This window comes from Medicago truncatula, chromosome 1, assembly GCF_003473485.1.
Source record: "Medicago truncatula cultivar Jemalong A17 chromosome 1, MtrunA17r5.0-ANR, whole genome shotgun sequence".
NCBI classification, from domain to species: domain Eukaryota; kingdom Viridiplantae; phylum Streptophyta; class Magnoliopsida; order Fabales; family Fabaceae; genus Medicago; species Medicago truncatula.
In genome coordinates, this window is record NC_053042.1 from 37,688,030 (window position 1) to 37,707,525 (window position 19,496).

Genomic DNA, 19,496 nt, shown 5'->3' on the forward strand with positions numbered 1-19,496 from the left:
AGTCATTATTTTAGAACCACAAAACCAACTTGAGATGCATTTGCAGCATCTGATCCAACATCCAAAAATACCAAACAAATCACATCATTATTACCAATAGAAACCATTGATTTATCGCCTATAATATTCCACTTAACAGTCTCATTCTGTAACACTAGAGCAATATTAGGCACACCAGTTCCCATTATTAAAAAACCTAGCTATGTCTTTTGTTGCAAAACATGTTCCAAATGGTGCTACAGGTTGAACATCAGAAACTCCGAATGCTATCACAAAAGCACAACTAACAGCTTTATTGATTGACGTCTCCATTATAGTGTAAGGATTAAAAGGGCTAATTTTGGTTCCACCAAATCCATTTTTGTGTATAGATAAAAGGGTTGTGCTCAATTTTACATTTTTATCAGAAACTCTAATAGATTTCATACCAATGATATACTCAACTGTTTTTTCACCTAAGAAATAACTTGTAGTGCTAACAGGGTTTGTTAAAAAAGGTGTAAAAATAAGAACTTTAGATTCATCAAAGTTCAAATTATAAGGTCAGTCACCAATGAGAAGTGCACCATTTGAACTAGTAGCCAACATTGTAAATTATTTACTTGTCCTAATGAGAAGTTCATATATATATATATATATATATATATATATATATATATATATATATATATATTCTCCTAAAATTATTCTCACTAGGCATAAGTCAAGGTGCCTTTACCTTGTTTTGACTTTAAAACTTGATACCTACGAAGCATAGTCACTAGCATATAGCACTGACATGTAGACGCCGATAAGAAAATGAAAGTTATTAAATGTAACCACAGGTACACTTTTAATATGAAGTGTCGGTGCTACATTGCTTGATAGTGTGTGTACAATTTATTCCCTACATACTGAAAATCATAGTTGAAGTAGAAGTTAACCATAATAAAATCCAACAACACCACAACAATTGATACTGCTCCAATCTTATTCTGAATTCACAACCTGAAAGGGTGCAAGGAAGAGTTCCCATCAAGGCCTTTTGTAAAATAATGTGCCAACACTTCTTTCACAGTAGTATCCCTATAGATTGCCGGATTTTCTTCTGATAACAATTCCTTTATTGGACCAAGGACCTTGGATGAAACCTCTACCGAGTTTGCGAAGAAGCTAGCTATGGAAACTCTAGGGCCTATATGCTTGGATAAAACTCGGTGGTAAACACTTGTGAACATGTCATTTGTTACAAGCTGCAAAGAAAATTGATAAATGTAATCTCTATTAAATTAAAAGTCACAAGACAGTACATAAATAATTACTTAGTGTTTACATTCAACATCACTTACCTGCAGAAGATCGCCGATGTTTACTACAAGAGATCCATGAAGAGGAGGAACGTGGACCCATTGATTCTGATGAAGAACTTGAAGACCACCGATCTGGTCTTGTAGAAGAATTGTCATGAAATCAATATCGGTGTGCTTAGAAGTTCCCATAGTTAATTCGGGTTCAGGGCATGGAGGATAGTAGTGACACAAAAGAAATTGTCCATAGTCTAAGGCCAAATCTTTAAGATAAGAAGGATGAAGGCCTAAAGCTTCTGAGAATAGCTCAAAGATTGTCAAGCCTAAAGCTCTTACTTTCTTTGAATATTCAATCACAATGTCTCTGCCAATACATTATCATCTCATCAAAGACAAGGAAAAAAACATTGATAAGCAATTTCCAAGTGAAATTTTATACTCTCTGAATCATGTTAAGTGTAGTTTAAGCAAAAACTTATAACCGTCATAATATATAATACTTGTAGTACTCTAAGTGACATAACTTTGCACGATACAAAAAATAAAACGAACATTACCTGCATACTTGCGGTATTTCTTCTGGATCGGGAGGATTGGGACTTACAAAAAATGAAAGTGAGTCCCTCCAGTTGGCAGCAGGGTCCGTAAAAAGGCTACCATTAGAGAAATATCGAACTTTCTTACTTTTATCCCTTGTATAAAATGGTTTCCTTGCATCAGCATCTTGTTCATGAAACCTACGGATTCCACTAATCATCTCATCCAAAACAATAACCGGAATACCATGATTAATCACTTGAAAAAATCCCCACTCCTTGCATGCACTTCGAATCTTCTCAAGTACCTCAGCATGTAAACATGGATCAGTGTTTATATCTTGAAGGTCTATGATAGGGACACTGAACTTGGAAGATGCTTCACTTTCATGATCAGAGTTCAAGTTCAAATTGGGAGAATGAAACATACGTGGGATCTTTGTCGTCCATATTCCAGATTCTAAGAGGCCTTTCACGCCGGTTTTTGATTCTTCAAAGGCTTTCACTTCTGCTGTTCTATCATATGTGGAAGAGGAACCGTTACTTGCCTCTAACTCCATGATGAGAAAGTAGAAGAAAATACAAATGTGTATGTGCACTGAACCTCAAGTCAATGATGATAATGCTCAAATATCAAATGAAAGAAGATTGGGCAAGTGGAAGAATAAGTACATTTTGTATTTTATATTCCATGAGCAAATGGAATCAAATAATTTGAGCCTTTTTCTATTTCTTTCTACATGATCACGTGTTGAAGTTAATCATGACATGTAAAACACATTTTCACTTAATAATACCAATCTAAGTGGTACCTACATATACATGTCATTATCATCATATGTTTAATTATTGATCGGTGTATCTTAAAAAAATAATTGGTCCAACATGTCAATCTCATAAATAGTTAATAGATTATAGTTAAATTTTGGGGTGTTTGCGTTGCGATTTGGTTCGATTTTGGACCTAAAAGTCATCCGAACCATATGATAAAAATGTATGCGGTTTGGTTTGATTCGGTTGCCTTTCAAAATGAAAACTGAACCAAACCAAACCAATGCGGTTTGGATTGGTTCAGTTGTTGTGGTTTTTTGCGAGACAATATAATTAAAAGCGCAAGTATAATTAAATTAAAGCACATAAATACAAGTTCAAAATCAAAAGCATAGAAAAAACTTAAAAAGAGGAACAATATGTCTTAGTAAAAAAAAAGTGGAAAAAACATGTCATTCTATAAAATTTCTCATTGAATTATTTCTATGAGTACTAGGTTTGTGACCTACGTTTAATTAATAGTTTTCTTATATTGCGGTTTGATTCGATTTGGTTCGGTTGCTAAAATAAAAATCGCAAACAGAACCGAATCATGCAGTTGAATAAAAATATGATTCGAATACATCCGAATCAAATGTAATTTTTGCGGTTTTTGGTTTAGATTGGTTCAGTTTATGGTTTATATGATGATATTATTTTATGCTAACGCAATGGATATATCTTGATTTAAAATAAAATAAAATTACTCAGTATTAACGAAAGTAAGAACCAAAACATAGCTAGATATCACCATTCCCTTTCCTTTTTCCTTACATATAGCTTACCAATTCCATTGAGGAATTGAACAACATACTTAAATTTATGGTAGCATTTAACAATAGTTTTCTTTTTCATTCTTTTGAATGGAAAATTAATTCAATCATGTGTGTTTTTCATTTTAAATCCATAATGATCGGAATGAATTAGATTAATAGTAGTAAATAAAAAACAACTGTTTGTTATTCATGTGCTTATGCAATTTGCATTTAATATATATAAATATATATATAAAAACGATTATTTACACTTGAATGGAAGGCAAGCGGACAATAAGCTGCGCCGCCAAGTCTTTAAAATAGTGAATAAGAAGAAATAATTGAAGGCCATCAATAAAAGGACATTTTTATTGCTCCAATCTAATTCTTAATATTTAATTCACACTCTGAAAGGCTGCAAGGAAGAGCTCCCATCAAGAGATTTTTCATAATAATGTGCCAAGAAATCATTCACAGTAGTGTCCCTATAGATTGGTGGATTTTCTTCTGATAACAATTCATTTATTGGACCAACAACCTTGGATGTACCCTTTGATAATGAGTTTACAAAGAAGCTTGCGATAGAAATTCTAGGTCCTATATTCTTGGATAGAACCCGATGATAAACACTTGTGAACATGTCATTTGTTACAAGCTGCAAACAAGATTGATATATGTAATCATTAAAAAACACAAACATTAATGTAATGTCACAAGAAATTAAAGTACATAAATATTGATTATTTTATAATTTAAGTCATCACATTTAAAATTAGTTACCTGCAGAAGATCACCAATATTTACTATAAGAGATCCATGCACCGGAGGAACATCAATCCATTGATTTTGATGAAGAACTTGAAGACCGCCAATACGGTCTTGTAGAAGAATTGTCATGAAGTCACCATCAGTGTGATTTGAAGCTCCCATAGTTAATTCAGGTTCAGGACATGGAGGATAGTAGTGACACGCAATAAAATGTCCATTTGGTGAGGCCAATTTCTTAAGGTAAGAAGGATCCAGGCCTAAAGCTTCTGAGAATATCTCAAAGAATGTAAAGCCTAAATCTCTTACTTTCTTCGAATATTCAATCACAATGTCTCTGCCGATACATAATCATTATCATAAATATTATGTGAATGGATTCTTTGTTTTGAAATTATATACTTTCTCAATATATTTTTAAGGGAACTTCTACGATACACTCAGAGATTTTAGTGTACTGGTACTCTTGTTTCACAAAACTTATAAATTAACGATCATTTTTATGAAATAAAAAGTTATTTGTCAATATTTATATTTTAGAAAACGTCATATCATAAGAAAAAACATCATTTCATTGTTTATAAGGATCATATTAAAAAATTTACATTGTCATAAAAAATAACCAATATTCATTGTTATGAGTAGTAAAAATTTGTAAAAAATATATTTTATTTCGTCGAAGCTTTTGGTAAATAAAATTTAATTATTATAGTTGTCAATGATAGAAAATAATTATTTTTCTTAAAAAAACAACTAATTTATTATTAATTTAACGAATTGGTGTACCATAGAATTTGCCTATTTGTAAATGTTGTTTAAGCTAATCGACACATCTTAAAGAAATGCTCCATATTACTATCATTTTAAGGTATTTAAAAAACCGTTGCTAACTAAAATTTCACTCGATTAGGATTTAGGTTGATGGAATGATCAATTTATATAGATCAGTTGAGGTACTATCGATAAACATTACCTGCATACTTGAGGTATTTCTTCTGGATTAGGAGGATCAGGACTTACATAAAAAGAAATTGTGTCCCTCCAGTTAGCAGCATGGTTCTTAAAAAGGCTTCCATTGGAGAAATATCTAACTTTCTTACTTGTATCCCTTGTATAGAATGGTTTCCTTTCCTCGGCTTCTTGTTCATGAAACCTACGGATTCCACTAATCATCTCATCCAAAACGCTATCTGGAATACCATGATTAATCACTTGAAAACATCCCCATTCACGACAAGCACTTCGAATCTTGTCAAGTACCTCAGCATGCAAACATGGGTTTGTGTGTATATTTTGAAGGTCTATGATGGGGACATTGAACTTGGAAGATGGGTCACTTTCATGAGTGGAGTTCATGTTCAAGTTCAAATTGGGATAATGGAACATACGTGGGATCTTTGTCACACATATTCCAGATTCCAAGAGACCTTTCACACCAACTTTTGATTCTTCAAAGGCTTTCACTTCAGCTACCCTGTCATATGTGGAAGTGGAGCTTTTATTTTCCTCTGACTCAACCATGATGATAAAGAAGCAGAAAATACAATGTTCACTCTTTCTCTTTTGAATAAGGTTCTCTTGTGCAAGACTATGTTTCTTGATTCTTTTTATGTTGTGTGTTCTTGGTCAAGGTGATTTTTATAGGATATAAGCATTACATGCAACACGACACTTCTCATTTACAAGTTGTCATTTACATGTATTTTGTCATTTACATTTCATGCAGCAAACCAAGTGGCCAATATCTCACATGAATTTCATGCAACACGCCACCCTTTATCTCTTGAGTAAAGATCTATTGTAAATTACTATGCTTCTTGATTTTCGTTTTGTTGTGCATCCTTGTACAAGGTACTATTTAGAGGATATAAGTATTAGAATATAGTTAGTTAGAGTGTTTGAGAAGTTTGGTTAAGAGTTAGTTAGAGTTAGTTACACGACTAAACTCTATATATAAGAACACTCATGTATCATTTCCATCATCTTTTATACAATTGTTTTTTAGTGATGACTCCTAGAGAGTATTATGCATTCTATCTTTCCATCGTATGGGACCTTGATACTCGACATCCTCTAATTCATAATAACAAGCATCACATGCAACATGCCACTTGTCATTTACAAGTTGTCAATCACATGTATTTTGCTATTTTCATTTCATGCAACACACCAAGTGTTTAAAATCTCACTTCCATTTCTAGCAACATTCCAAGTATAATCAGTTTCACTTTTTCTCTCTTGAGTAAGGCTCTCCTTGCAAGATTGTGCTTCTACTTGTTGTGTGTGCTTGTCCAAGATGTTATTTATATGACATAAGCATTACAATAAGCATGCCACTTGTAAGTTGCAAGTTATCATTTACATGAATTTACATTTACACTACATACAACACACCAAGTGTCCAACATTTCACTTGAATTTCATGCAACATGCCCAGTCTATAAACAATTGAATATTTATCTCTTGAGTAAGGCTTTCTTGTGCAAGACTATGCTTCTTGCTTCTTGCTTCATTATCAAGTCGTCATTCACATGCAATTTGCCATTTACATTCCATGCAGTACACCAAGTTTCCAAAATCTCACTTGCCATCAAATGAAACCTCCCACTTTGCAATGGTTGGATCTCACACATGAAAAAACAAGCAGATTTTATATTTTACGATTAATTGTTAAAATAGCTCATGTAATATACGTGAAGTCTTGAAATAAACCTTGTAAATTAAAATAAAAAATGCAGATTCTAGCCCTCTAATTTAATATTCTTCATATTTTGGTCCTCCAACAGTGCAGTGCAAAAAATGCGTTGACGTGGCAGAGAATCATGCCATGAGTTTTTTTATGACTTGGCAAAAAAATTGTCTTCTCAGCAAAAAAAAAATTGCTAACATTATTTGAGGAGCTGAAATAAACAAAAAAATTGACCATTTTTTCTTTTAAGTCATAAAGTCTGGTAAAGTGACATAGAGGTAGAATTTTTTCATAATTTTTTGCATGCATGTTTAGAATGTTAAAATAAGACCTTCCACGTAACATTATATTTTACTGACAAGGGACAAATTATTTATAAATTTTGAAAGTGAAAAAAAACTCAAAAAACAAAATAATGAAAACCTTGACATAGAAATCGAATTTTGAGATGATTTTTTTTCTTCAAAGACCTCTATAAAAATACATAGGAATGACCTGCAAAGTTTCATAGCATTTTGAAGACGTCTCAATTTCTTTTGATTTGTCTTCCAAAACATGTGAAATTTCAATTTATTTCCGAGTAAGCACTATTCACAATCACATGTCAAATTTTGTTCCTCAGTTTTGCAGACATGTTTATAATATCATAAAATCTTCCATCATGAAGTTTTGAAGTTTTTAAATGAATGACGAATTAATAATTAATTTTCGTTCACCATAATTATGAACTTCTTAAACAATTCATAATAAATTCGTCTCCCGTTTAAAAACTGCAAAATTTTGTGATGGAGGCTCTTACGATGTTCTAAACACATCTACACTCTTGAAGTACAAAATTTTACTCGTAAGTATGTATATGCTTACTCACAGGGACATGCCCAGAAATTTTGAGTAATACATGTAACATATATATAAATTTAAATAAACAAATATAAATATAAAGATAAGCAACCAAATAATCATTTAACCATTCATCTTTCGTATGATTTCACCTTAGATGCATAATAATATTAACAACATAAAAAAACACAAGGGTGGGAGATAGACTTTTAGGGTTCGTTTGTTTCAAGAGAAAATTTAAGGATGGATAGCTGCACGGAAAGAAAGTGTGTTGATAAACATTCCTTCCACCGTTTGGCATGTCTATGAGAGAGGATGGAAAGCTTTAATTTGGTGGGTTCCACACCTGAAACCATTCCTTCTCAAATTGCGCAGAAAGTCTGAAGAAACTATGCTATGGGCATCTAACATGGATATACAGAATCAGATTCTATCACACTATATATACATACATATATCATGGGCAATATATATATGTCCATATTAATACAAGGGTATTTATGTAAACTAATAATTATATATCTTTCTTTCCTTCCACTTTCTTATCACTTTCACTAATGCCAAACAACTAAAATAATCATCTCATTTTCCACTCACTTTCTACTCACTTTCATTCCTTTACCATTCTTTTCCTCTTACTATTTTTCCTTTCACTTTCTTCTCTCATCCAAACGAAGCCTTAGTGTATTAAATATTAGATTTTTTTTTTTTTTTTGTAGTGTGAGCCTTAATCAAATTTTATCATCTCCTTTTATTTAATTTCATATTTTAGTGAATAGAGGATTAAATAAATTTTATTTTTCATAATAAAGCGAGGGCTATGACACTCGCAACCCCACACTTGAGTTCGTCTCCGCCTACTCGAAACAAAATGGCAATTTTGCATGTTTTGGTAGAAAAATCAAAATAAATTAAGACATTTTCAAAATGTTATGAAACTTTGTAGATTCTTCCTTTGTATTTTTATAGAGGTATGTGCAAAACACATGAGAGAAGGTGATATTTGTGAGCAACTTGAGCGAATCTTGAGAGACTAAAAGATGAGATTTTAGAAAATCAAAGACTAAGAGTTTGTTCCTTTTGAGGTTAGATTCTAGAATTGGGAAACAATTTGTAAACATATTTGATAGAGAAATCATTGAGTCTCTTGGTCACGGAAGATATTCAGAAAAATGATAGAAATTAGGATTGCTCTTGGAGAACTTCTTGAAGCTAATTTTTTGTAATCTTTTGTAATCTCTTTGTAAAGAACCCATGGATAATGGATTGGATATACGCTCTCTCCTTCATATATAGATCATTGTTAGACTGAACTGCGTGTTGTTCTCTACTCTCTACTTTCTTTATTGCAGTTCTTTGATCCAATTATGATTTTGTTTTACACTTGATTGCTGTATTAGATTTAGACATGTTGTTGTTGGTGTTGCTTGTGACTGTTTGATTGTTTGTTTTCATTGATACTTGCTTCATACATCCTACTTTTTTCGTGTAAGTTTTGTGTACGAATTCATAAGAGTAGTATACATTAATATTTAAAAATAATGATAAACATAACATAGTGTCACGGGCTGGATATGCGGGTGTAAAAGCTTAAATCCTAAAATTTGTTGCTCAAACCGAATATGACCAAGTTTGAACGGTTAGGTTTGGACGAAGTTTTCCGAAGCAAACACAATAGATTGGTTCAGATTGCAAATTGGTTCGATTTTGTATTAACATATACCCCTAATTGTTTTATTTAAAAGAAATATACCTCTATTATATCGTAAGACTACGATTGTTATGCACAAAGGATACCATGATCTAAAGCAAAGAATTACTCAGCAGCATCAGCATCAATTGAAGTTATAACCAATTATAGTTAGATAATATTACCATGCCTTTTCTATTTTTTTTAAAGAAATGCTAACTAATGCCTTAAAGACACTAGTTAAGAAGATTAATATAGAAATTGGTGAATAGTGGAATGTTTAACTTTATGAAAGTCAAAAAATTATTATTAAATAAAAAAAAATATTTTTGACATTCTTAACAATTGCCTTTAGAGCACCTGTTAGCAAAACCTTTTCTTAAACATAGCTTACCAATTCAAGTAAGGATTAGTGCAGGTATTAAATAACGTACCTAAATTTATGGAAGTGTTGAATACTATTTTCCTTTTCCATTCTTCTGAACAGAAAATAATTTCATTCAAGTGTGTTTTTTCATTTTAAATGTACCTTACATATTAGATATCTATGCTATAGTTGTTAATTAGTAAATCACTTCAATAATATGATTACTCACATTGTAGTAGAATAGAAACCTAGCCATTCAAATGTAAGATGCATCTATCTACTTATACTAGTCTTATCTTATTTGGGAGGCTATATATCAATAAAACCTCACTTATTTCACAACCTAGTTTACACGGCTTAATTGCACTTTTGGACCCCTATCTTTCTAAAAGTGCAATTAAGCCGGTTTACACACACAAATATTACTGGTACATGATATTTAACTGGAGCAGAATAATTAAGTTCTAAACAGAGGATGTAAAATTAAAGTTTCCACAATTATCATGCTCCAAGAAGAGTGACCTAAAACCAAGCCTTGAAGTAGCCAAATCAAATTGCAACAAATTATTCTCCAATTGATGTGCACCAATAGTGATTGAAGTCATTGGTTTAGAACCACCAACCACAAAACCAACTTGAGAAGTTTTTGCAAAATCAGATCCAGCATCCACAAAACCCAAACAAATCACATCCTTATCATTAATACGAACCATTGCATTAGCTCCAATAATATTCCAAACCACATTCTCATTCTGCAACACTAGATCAATGGAAGGAACATCTGGTCCCATTCTTGAAGAACTAATACTTTGACTTGCAAAACATGTTCCAAATGGTGCTACAGGTTCAACAGTAGAAACATTTAATGCTTTCACAAAAGCATCAGCAACAGCTTTATAGATCGATGTTTCCATTATAGTGTAAGGATTAACAGTGCTAATTTTGGTTCCACCAAATCCATTTTGGTCTATAGATAAAAGGGTTGTGTTCAACTTTACATTTTTACTAGAAACTCTAATAGATTTCACACCAATGAAATACTCAACTGATTTTTCACCTAAGAAAGAACTTGGAGAAGTGCTAACAGGGTTTGTAATAAGAGGTGTGTAAATAAGATTTTTAGATTCATCAAAGTTGAATAGATAAGGTCCATCACCAAAGAAAAGTACACCATTTTGAGTACCTAAACAAATTGCAAATTTATTCTTGAAACTAAAAGCTGATGAAAACTGTGAAGGAAGTGACACTTTAGTCCTTCCAAGACCAGCCATACCTTTGACACCCTTAGCAAGACCATTTTGTACAACATTAGAGCCACAAATAAAGAGAAAGTTAGGAACAGAAACAAATCTACCAGAATAGTTTCCATTTGTGGATTGAACTGAAACAATATCTGACTGAATGTCACCAGATGTGGACACACCTGTTACAATGTTGTAAGGTGAACGGCCACATATTTTTTTGTCACTGCAACCATGTGAACCGAAGAGTGAGCATTGAGATGAGCTACATAGGATTGGTTTTAAAGTGGATGAGACATAGCTCTTGTCACAGTTCACCCAAAAATAGCCACCACCAAGATCAATGGTTAGGTTGATTGGTACAAGTGGTGTTCTTTGTTTGATTTGAGTAGTGTATTGTGGTGTTGAGGCTGAAGTGTCTCTGGTTATGGGGAGAACTAGTGCTTTTGGTCTGAAAGAGGTTTGTGCTAAGGAGGTGGAGATGAACAAAGAGAGGAATGGTAAAAGAATGAAGAGTTTAACTGAGGAAGCCATTGGAACAAGAATGAAAAGATAAAGAAAGAATGAAGGATATATATGTAGTTATATATGACAAAGGATGAAGACTTTTCTTTTTGTGTACGGTATTTAGCACATATATCATATTTAATGGTAGTCAACAATAGCAACTGAGTTGATTGATGCAATTTGAATTCTTGCGTGTTTTACTTCTTTTTTGAGGTAATGGTAACATACTAACATGTGTAATGAGGCGGTGGCACTGAAAATTGGAAATTAGATCAATAGATAAAGCTTGGTTGAACTGGATTGATTGATTGAGTAATTGAATTATCATCTCTAACATAGTCATACATACAAATCCTATATAAACAGATCGGTTTCATTAGAAAATCTTTTATAATCTCACTTGCATGTAGTAAAACAATTTATGTTTTCTATATTTGTTATGTTATGTAATTGGTTACGTCGTTAGATCTTTTTAGAGGATAAAATTAATCATTGTAAACACATTTTTATTTGTAATTTTTATCTATGTGCATATTTATTTGTAATTTCTCTGTTTTTGAAGACAAATAAGAAAATTAATATTCTTTTGTTCAATAATATCTGTTTATTTTATCATTTCACATTTATTAAAAAAATATGATTAATGAAAAATAATGATAATTTTACTTAATTATTTTTATTAATCAATGATGTATTTTTATTATTATGAATATTAAATGAAAATTTTTTAGATTAATTTGTATAATATTAATCAGAGAGTATATAAAAAAAAAAAAAACTAAAAATCAAGCGATGAATCAATTGAGTGACACTTTTTTATTCTAAAAAAAGAGTGACATTTTTCTTTAACCCTTTTTGTGTGTGCAAATGAAAAAGTCATACATAACAGAGTGTATAATTTTTAGGTTTGACCTTCTTTTTGGGCAAGGAAGATGTGTCTCGCATCCAATTTTGACTTCTTTTTTTTATAATAAAATTGATCATCCGGTTTTGACTTTGATGGCTGGTGTATCTGATTCGTCACGGTAACCATTAAATTGGTTCATGTTTTTTTAGCAAATTTTCAATTAGGTTCATAACTCTATTAGTAACTCAAAACGGTACATATATTTGTCAAACGTTTCTCAATTAGGTCCCTTCATAGTTTTCTCCAACACCGAATCAGCCAGGCCTGCGTCCTCCAACACCGAATCAGCTAGGCATGCATCCTCCAACTCCAAATAAGCCTTGATTGCAGATAAAAATGGCGATTTTATTCAATTTTTTTTATAAACATTTGGCAAAAAGATGGTCCATTTTGAATTATCAATAAAGTGATCAAATTAAAAATTTGGTACAAAGACAGGACCAATCTGATAGTTTACTCCCACTTCATTCCCTTTGTGGCTATTTGTCGGTTTAACCTTCATTACGACATTGTTGAATTTTATACAACATGGAGGGGATAAACGTTTATTGTCAAAAAAAAAAAAAAAACTTATACAAAAAGTTTATTGAATCATTGAACGATACATCTCCAAGAAATTCAAACGTGGTTCCAAATCACTCATGTTTCCCGCAATGTGTCTCCTATAGAGGAATTGAAGAATTAAAAGAGTTAAATGTTCAAGATTTAAATTTTGACATTAGAGATAATACTAACATAATAATTAACAAATTAATCTTTACATTAAAAAATGATGATTTCTATAATGGTACATTACATTTATGCAATTCAAGCATATTTTACTTTAACGATAGAAAAATTAATCAACTTTTAATTTGATGATATGATGACTTATTTAAATTACTTCAGCCATTTTTTTTTCTACTCACCTTACCACATCACCATTCCTCCTAATGATAAAAGAAAAAAATAAAGAACGATTCGTCAATGTATAAATTCACTTTGGTACCTACATTGGAGTTGCTTATATAACATTCACAATGAAGACCTCTTAATTTGGTGTTTTTAAACGGATCTCACGTGTACACATCACACTTTTATAATTTTTTAATAACAGTATATAATAAGCACTCAATCACTACAATGGAAATCCTCTCACAAAAGGTCTAAATCGATCCCACTACTAATTCTTCATCATTTACGTTCCAACAATACAATGATTATTTTAATGAAAAGTAGTGTGGAGTCCACTTAAGAATGGAAGTCTTAAGTGAGACTCTAAGTCTTAGAAGACCCAAAAAAAAAAAATTAATATGGACACCTATTAATTACTGGATCTTAAATGCTGAAGACCTCACTATTAGGAGATTTTCCAATCCTACATCATAAAGTACGCTTTTACTTTAATCATTCATACGGATAATTCTTGTGTGTTCATGAGATTTTTGACACACAAAATAAAATAATTTGATGAAATTTATTTTTAAAATAATTAAATAAATTTTCTTTTGTGAATGTGTTCAAATGATGTGTCTAAACTTTTCTGACAATACAAGAAGTAATCCATTCAATTCCTAAAATTACATGCTCGGATGACCCCACATACACTTGTGTGTGGGCTTTGGCCTTTGGAAAAAAAATAAATACAACTATTACTTTTTTTTTATTATGAGTTTTTCGCGTGCCTTATTCAGATTATAAAATTCAAAATATTTTAATGTATTTTGAAGGTTTTTATGGGCGTTTATACCGTCCGGATTCGATGATTTGACATGCATAGAGGGCACGGGAGATCTAACGGGGAGGTGGAAAAAGGTGACTACAAATAATACATATATACATTATGGAACAAAAAGATAGAAAATGGTGAAGTTTAACTAAGTCGTTATGGCTCACATCTATCATAATTTGGGTTTGAATTTAGGATGTGTGTGAGTTTTTAAGTGAATATTTTCATTCCATCTATCTACCAAAAAATAAAATTAAAAATACTTTATTTTTACCAAAAACAACAAATTGCAAAACTAGTAAAAAAAGAAAAATGAGAAACCCTGAATTTCTCAACTAATGAGAGAAGCAATGGCCACACCATCACACAAGAAACTAAGTGCTTTGATTTCCTTCTCAATTCATTGATTTTCATTGACATTGAAAATAAAAAAGTCATTCAATGTATTCAAAATATGAAATTATAAAGAACAAATATGGTGTATATTTATTGTACCGTCTGATCAAAAATTATTTTTATCATAAATTTAACTTGAGTTCTCATGAACGATTCAATGGAAATTCATTAACCACATAAATTTAATATATAAGTTTAGACATATCAGTTGATTTTAATCGCTTGATTTATTTATATATTGTTATATATAGCTATAGATAACATAATTGTGACATAAATTTGCATTTGAGGGATGAGAATGTTAAATTAGTGCGGTGCATTAAGCAAAGTTCAAAAAGTGATAAATAAATATCACAATTGGGCCCATTGACAATTTCGGCTAAATTAGCATTGACTGAGCACTGGTAAGTAGCGTAGAGTAAAGTTTTGATAGGAAACTTCGTCATCGACACCATCGATCGACGATTCTAACCTCCTTCGACAATGTCCTCTGCAACAGAAACACTCTCCAATTTCAAAGAAGCCACACTATCAATCCTCTCCACGCGCCACCCTTGGTCCGAATTCCTCTCTTTCTCCACTCTCTCCCTACCATCTTCCTTCTCCGAAGCCACCACGCGCGTCGGAATCAATCTCACGCGCTTCCTTTTCAACTACACCTTCATCTTCCTCTTCATCCTCCTCATCAGCCTCGTCTACCATCCTCTTGCCATCGTTCTCCTCCTTATCGCGTTCGCTGGTTGGTACTTTCTGTTCTTCTCACGTGACTCCGATGAGCCTCTGTCGCTGTTCAACGTCGTGGCGGTTGATGATCGTGTTGTTGTTGTGGCGCTGGTGGTTTTTAGTTTGTTTGTTGTTTGGGTGAGTGGTGTTTGGGTGAATGTGGTGGTGTCGGTTTTGGTTGCGGCGGGTATTGTTTGTTTGCATGGGGCGTTGAAGAGGACGGATGTTGGTGGTTTGGATGATTATGAATCGCCGTATGGTCCTATGCTAGCTACTGATACTGCTGGTCCTTATGCACCTGTTTGATATTATTGGCGTCGAGGTGTCAGTGTCGTGTCAGGTGTTTGCTATTTGTAGTTTTCGTTGTAGTGTTTGATTATTTGGATTCTATTTTTTTAACTTTGTAGATTGAATTGAATTCACTAACAAAGCTACAATTGGTTACTACTTTTTATTTGTTATGCAATTTATTATTTATATGAATTGTTGAAATTAGTGGATTAGAGTTTTGTTATTTGTGCATACAATTTTAGAATGGTAGTGAAAAATTTGATTCATCCTTTTGCTTTCATTGCTTCAGTTTTATGTGTTTATGTTTGTTTGTATATGTTATTATTGTGATGATAATGTCATCTTGATTGGATGGTATTGCAATTGAGGTGTGTTTTTGTGGTTGGAAGGTTTGAGAAAACTCACATTAGATTGTAGAGATGCCCCTCATATATTATAGCTAGATAGTTTGCCCAGATATGAAATGATGACTGTTTTGGTGAAGTATAATTTCAATGATTTGTAATACCGAGAGAACCTTTGTTGGGTTCAAGTGCGAGTGGTGACTTGTAAGTTTCAGATTGACTGTGAATAGGTTTGATATAGGATTTATACGAGAGGTGACTCATATTCCCGATGCCTTAAGGTTTTGGTTAGAGATGCTCTCTTATAGTCTTGCATTGGCCTGTTGATTCCGGCACTCCCCCGACTCCTCAACAATTCTTGATGTTAATGTAAATGTTAGGTTTGTTATATAGATGTTTCACTTTATTCATATGGTTGGAAATTGGAATTGATCTTATCTACATACATCAGGGTTCTTTCTCTGTCATGTGTTTCTTCAATTTAAATTTGAATAACACCAATTTAATTTCTAAACCAATTCCGTCACTTTAGTCCCCATCATCTTAGTAGCTGAGACTAAATTGATGGATTTTCATATGCTTGACGAACTACTTTATGAGAGTGATGTCTGATGGTTAAGGGTTAAAGAAGGAATGTATAATGAATTGAAGGTAGTGATCACTTGGTTTGGTGCCTCTTGTTTTTAGATTAAAAAAGTCAGGAGCATAGCATTTGACTACTGTATTTAGTTTCTCCTGTTTGGTTGCATGTTGTTGGTGATTGGCTATCATCCTAGAAAAATCAGAGATTTGTTTTACATACCTTCTATTTCTAACTCTACTGAAATTATCACAAGCATATATAGATCAATATACCTATCGGTTCATTATGTTATTATTTCTAGTTGAGCTGATTATTGTGGTGGTTCATTGATTTTTCACAGTGAACTTGTTTATTTTTCTAACTATGATTGTTGGTATAACCATGTATACGGTGGTGCACAATGGAAAATATATTTTATCTTGTCTGGAATATGATTTTAGTAAAATTTGAAGGTTTGGTTACATTGAATTGAAATTGATTTTGTTATCATATCTCATTCAGAAATATTATTTTAGTAAAAGTTGAAGGTTTTTAGTTAACATTGAATTTAAATTGATGGGTTTTCGTATACTTCAAGGGCTAACTTGACGGATTTTATATAGTTTATTGATTACTACTTGCTATATTCATACAGTTTAGAGATTCATTTGGAAAGACGATAGTTTAGGGATTAAATTGATGGATTATTCATTTTGAAAATCTTTCAAGTGTATTAGATGCAATGTAAGATACAGTAGAGGTATAAAGTTTCCTCAATCACGTTTTATTAACAATTATTATAAATTTATTAGGCTTAAATGTGTTTTTGGTCCCTTAACTATTTAATTGGTATCGCTTTGGTCCCTTAATTTAAAAAAAACTCAGAGCTAATGACAAAGTGACACGTGTCCAGAGTTAACACGTGTCACCTTGTCATTGGTTATGGAAATTTTTTACAAAAAAATAAAATATATATATTTAAAAAAATATTATTTTTTTTTGTAAAAAAAAAACTTAGAACCAATGATAAGGTGACACGTGTCCACACTTAACGTTTTTTATTAACCCTAACAGAAGGGACCAAAACGAGACTAAAAAAAAATTAAAATCCTCAAACAATCTTTTTTTTAGTTAAGGGACCAAAGCGATACCAATTAAATAGTTAAGGGACCAAAAGAGTATTTAAGTCAATTTATAATATCATAACAAGTGAACTCTTATACAAATCAAGGGTCAGGGACTAAAATGATCGTTTAGGCCATATTCAACAACTTGCTTTACAATGTTTTGAAGCTTTGTTTTTAGGAATTGAATTTGATACTCCAGAGTTTTACATACTCACCTGCATTCATTGTGGACCAATCACTTCCGCTGCGATTTTTCTTTCTATTTGTTAAGAACTTACAAACTTATGGATTCATCAGCTGCAAATAACAACTCTCTGTATTACCCTGAATGACATGATTAACCACAATTTATAGCATTGATGAAAGTAACTAATAACACTAAGCTATTTGTATGATCTTATGAAAATAAACTCAATAACTTATGAACCAAAATAATCTCTTCCGACGGCTAAGCTGCCTCGTGAACAAAGATAACAAAAACTGGTCCTTCTATTTGGACACACCAATTAGCAACAGCACACAATTGGCACTATATTTTTTTAAATAAAATAAGTTCCTTTTTTTTTCCTTCACAACTAGGGTTGGGAATAGGCCAGGCCAGGCCAGGCTTTGATAGGCCTGAGCCTGGCCTACGAAATTTTTTGCAGGCTTGAGCCTGGCCTATGGCCTTTCATAGGCCTATTTTTTTGGCCTGGCCTGGCCTATTTAAAAGCCTGGCCTGGCCTGAAAGCCTATTTACAGGCCTACTTTTAAATAGGTTTAATAGGCCTCACTAAACATTCCATTTTATCTACTTTTAAATAGGTTTAATAGGCCTCAAAGCCTATTTGAGTGTAAGACTTGTCTATCACTATAAGGCCTTAAAAGCCTATTTCACTATAATGCTTTAAAGCCTATTTAAAAAGTCCATTATAAAGCCTAACATGCATAAACAGGCCGGCCTATTAGGCTTCATAGGCTTTTTTGATAGCCTAAGCCTGGCCTACTTACTTAAATAGGCTTTTTAAAAAGCCTAAGCCTAGCCTTTTTAATAAACAGGCCAGGCCAGGCCAGGCTTAAACAGGCCAGGCCATAGGCCCCTATAGGCCGGCCTGGCCTATTCCCAACCCTATTCACAACCATGAAAAAAACACATGGTTAATGACATGTAAATATTTGATTCATTCAGTTCATTGCATCCATTAATGAATTATAACATCTTGATTTATTCATTGACTGGACATAATTAATCACATATTTGAACCACATCAACCATATAATGGAAAAAATAAAAAATAAACAACAATGTATGTCAAAAAATCATTGTTCAAATCGGACATAATTAATTAATAACATATTTGAACTACATCAACCATGTAATGAAAAAAATAAACAACAATATGTAAAAAAAAAATCATTGTTCAAATATACAAGATATTTATTAACTATATACTAAACTTAATCAATCGCATATTTAAATTATGTTAACTTTGTAATGAATAAATGACGGTGTTGTGTGTAAAAAAATCTGATTCGGCTCCTCTAAAATGTAATGTGGACAATATTGTTGTTAATTAACAAATTAAAGATAGATATTGTAAGCACATCATAATAAATTATAAATTTGTTACAATTATTAAGCTTGATTTTCTCACTTTAGAGAATCTTTGCCCCAAAAAATCAATGTCAATTTTCTTTTTTATAAATTATACTGTATTTATTAACCACCTACAAAATGCGATTAATCGCGTATTTTGTACTGTCTTAACCATGTAATAAGAGATGGATATTTTTGAAAAAAAAAATAACAAGCGAGAGATAAAAACAAAGGAAAATGCTAGATATCAAGAATGATTTATCAAGAAAGATTCAAGAATGACATGGCACAATAATCACCCTTAGATTTCAGTCTCATTTATTCCTTTCATAAAAAAAAAAAAAAAATGCATAACATCCACCACCCCATGATTTCC

General features: G+C 32.1%; 4 protein-coding genes and 1 pseudogene across 4 annotated transcripts; 1 reads left to right on the top strand and 4 right to left on the bottom strand.

The window, feature by feature from the left end:
- On the bottom strand, nt 1-607 carry LOC11410510 (probable aspartic proteinase GIP2; annotated as a pseudogene).
- Nucleotides 608-791: 184 nt separating this feature from the next.
- On the bottom strand, nt 792-2,500 carry LOC11418386 (1-aminocyclopropane-1-carboxylate oxidase homolog 1). The gene is made up of 3 exons (XM_003591751.4): nt 1,844-2,500; nt 1,329-1,650; nt 792-1,232 (listed from the first exon to the last, which is right to left on the bottom strand). The coding sequence occupies exons 1-3, from the start codon at nt 2,380-2,382 to the stop codon at nt 981-983; spliced, it is 1,113 nt and encodes a 370-aa protein (XP_003591799.1). The 5' UTR covers nt 2,383-2,500; the 3' UTR covers nt 792-980.
- Nucleotides 2,501-3,652: 1,152 nt separating this feature from the next.
- Nucleotides 3,653-5,746, bottom strand: LOC11410509 (1-aminocyclopropane-1-carboxylate oxidase homolog 1). Its single transcript, XM_003591750.3, has 3 exons — nt 5,126-5,746; nt 4,168-4,489; nt 3,653-4,042 (listed from the first exon to the last, which is right to left on the bottom strand). Exons 1-3 carry the CDS (start codon nt 5,671-5,673, stop codon nt 3,788-3,790), a joined length of 1,125 nt encoding a protein of 374 aa, XP_003591798.1. The 5' UTR covers nt 5,674-5,746; the 3' UTR covers nt 3,653-3,787.
- Nucleotides 5,747-9,926: 4,180 nt separating this feature from the next.
- LOC11408499 (probable aspartic proteinase GIP2) lies at nt 9,927-11,549 on the bottom strand. The gene is made up of 2 exons (XM_039828633.1): nt 10,152-11,549; nt 9,927-10,092 (listed from the first exon to the last, which is right to left on the bottom strand). The coding sequence occupies exon 1, from the start codon at nt 11,511-11,513 to the stop codon at nt 10,203-10,205; it is 1,311 nt and encodes a 436-aa protein (XP_039684567.1). The 5' UTR covers nt 11,514-11,549; the 3' UTR covers nt 9,927-10,092; nt 10,152-10,202.
- A 3,335-nt stretch (nt 11,550-14,884) lies between these two features.
- On the top strand, nt 14,885-15,723 carry LOC11415201 (PRA1 family protein D). Its single transcript, XM_003591748.4, has one exon. It carries the CDS (start codon nt 14,981-14,983, stop codon nt 15,524-15,526), a length of 546 nt encoding a protein of 181 aa, XP_003591796.2. The 5' UTR covers nt 14,885-14,980; the 3' UTR covers nt 15,527-15,723.
- Nucleotides 15,724-19,496: the final 3,773 nt, after the last annotated feature.

Coding starts and splice junctions, on each gene's coding strand:
- LOC11408499 (XM_039828633.1), bottom strand. CDS start 11,513: ATGGCTTCCTCAGTTAAACTCTTCATTCTTTTACCATTCCTCTCTTTG.
- LOC11410509 (XM_003591750.3), bottom strand. CDS start 5,673: ATGGTTGAGTCAGAGGAAAATAAAAGCTCCACTTCCACATATGACAGG. Junction 4,490..5,125: donor GAAATACCTCAAGTATGCAG/GTAATGTTTATC, acceptor ATGTATCGGCAG/AGACATTGTGATTGAATATT. Junction 4,043..4,167: donor ATATTGGTGATCTTCTGCAG/GTAACTAATTTT, acceptor TCTTGTTTGCAG/CTTGTAACAAATGACATGTT.
- LOC11418386 (XM_003591751.4), bottom strand. CDS start 2,382: ATGGAGTTAGAGGCAAGTAACGGTTCCTCTTCCACATATGATAGAACA. Junction 1,651..1,843: donor GAAATACCGCAAGTATGCAG/GTAATGTTCGTT, acceptor ATGTATTGGCAG/AGACATTGTGATTGAATATT. Junction 1,233..1,328: donor ACATCGGCGATCTTCTGCAG/GTAAGTGATGTT, acceptor TTTTCTTTGCAG/CTTGTAACAAATGACATGTT.
- LOC11415201 (XM_003591748.4), top strand. CDS start 14,981: ATGTCCTCTGCAACAGAAACACTCTCCAATTTCAAAGAAGCCACACTA.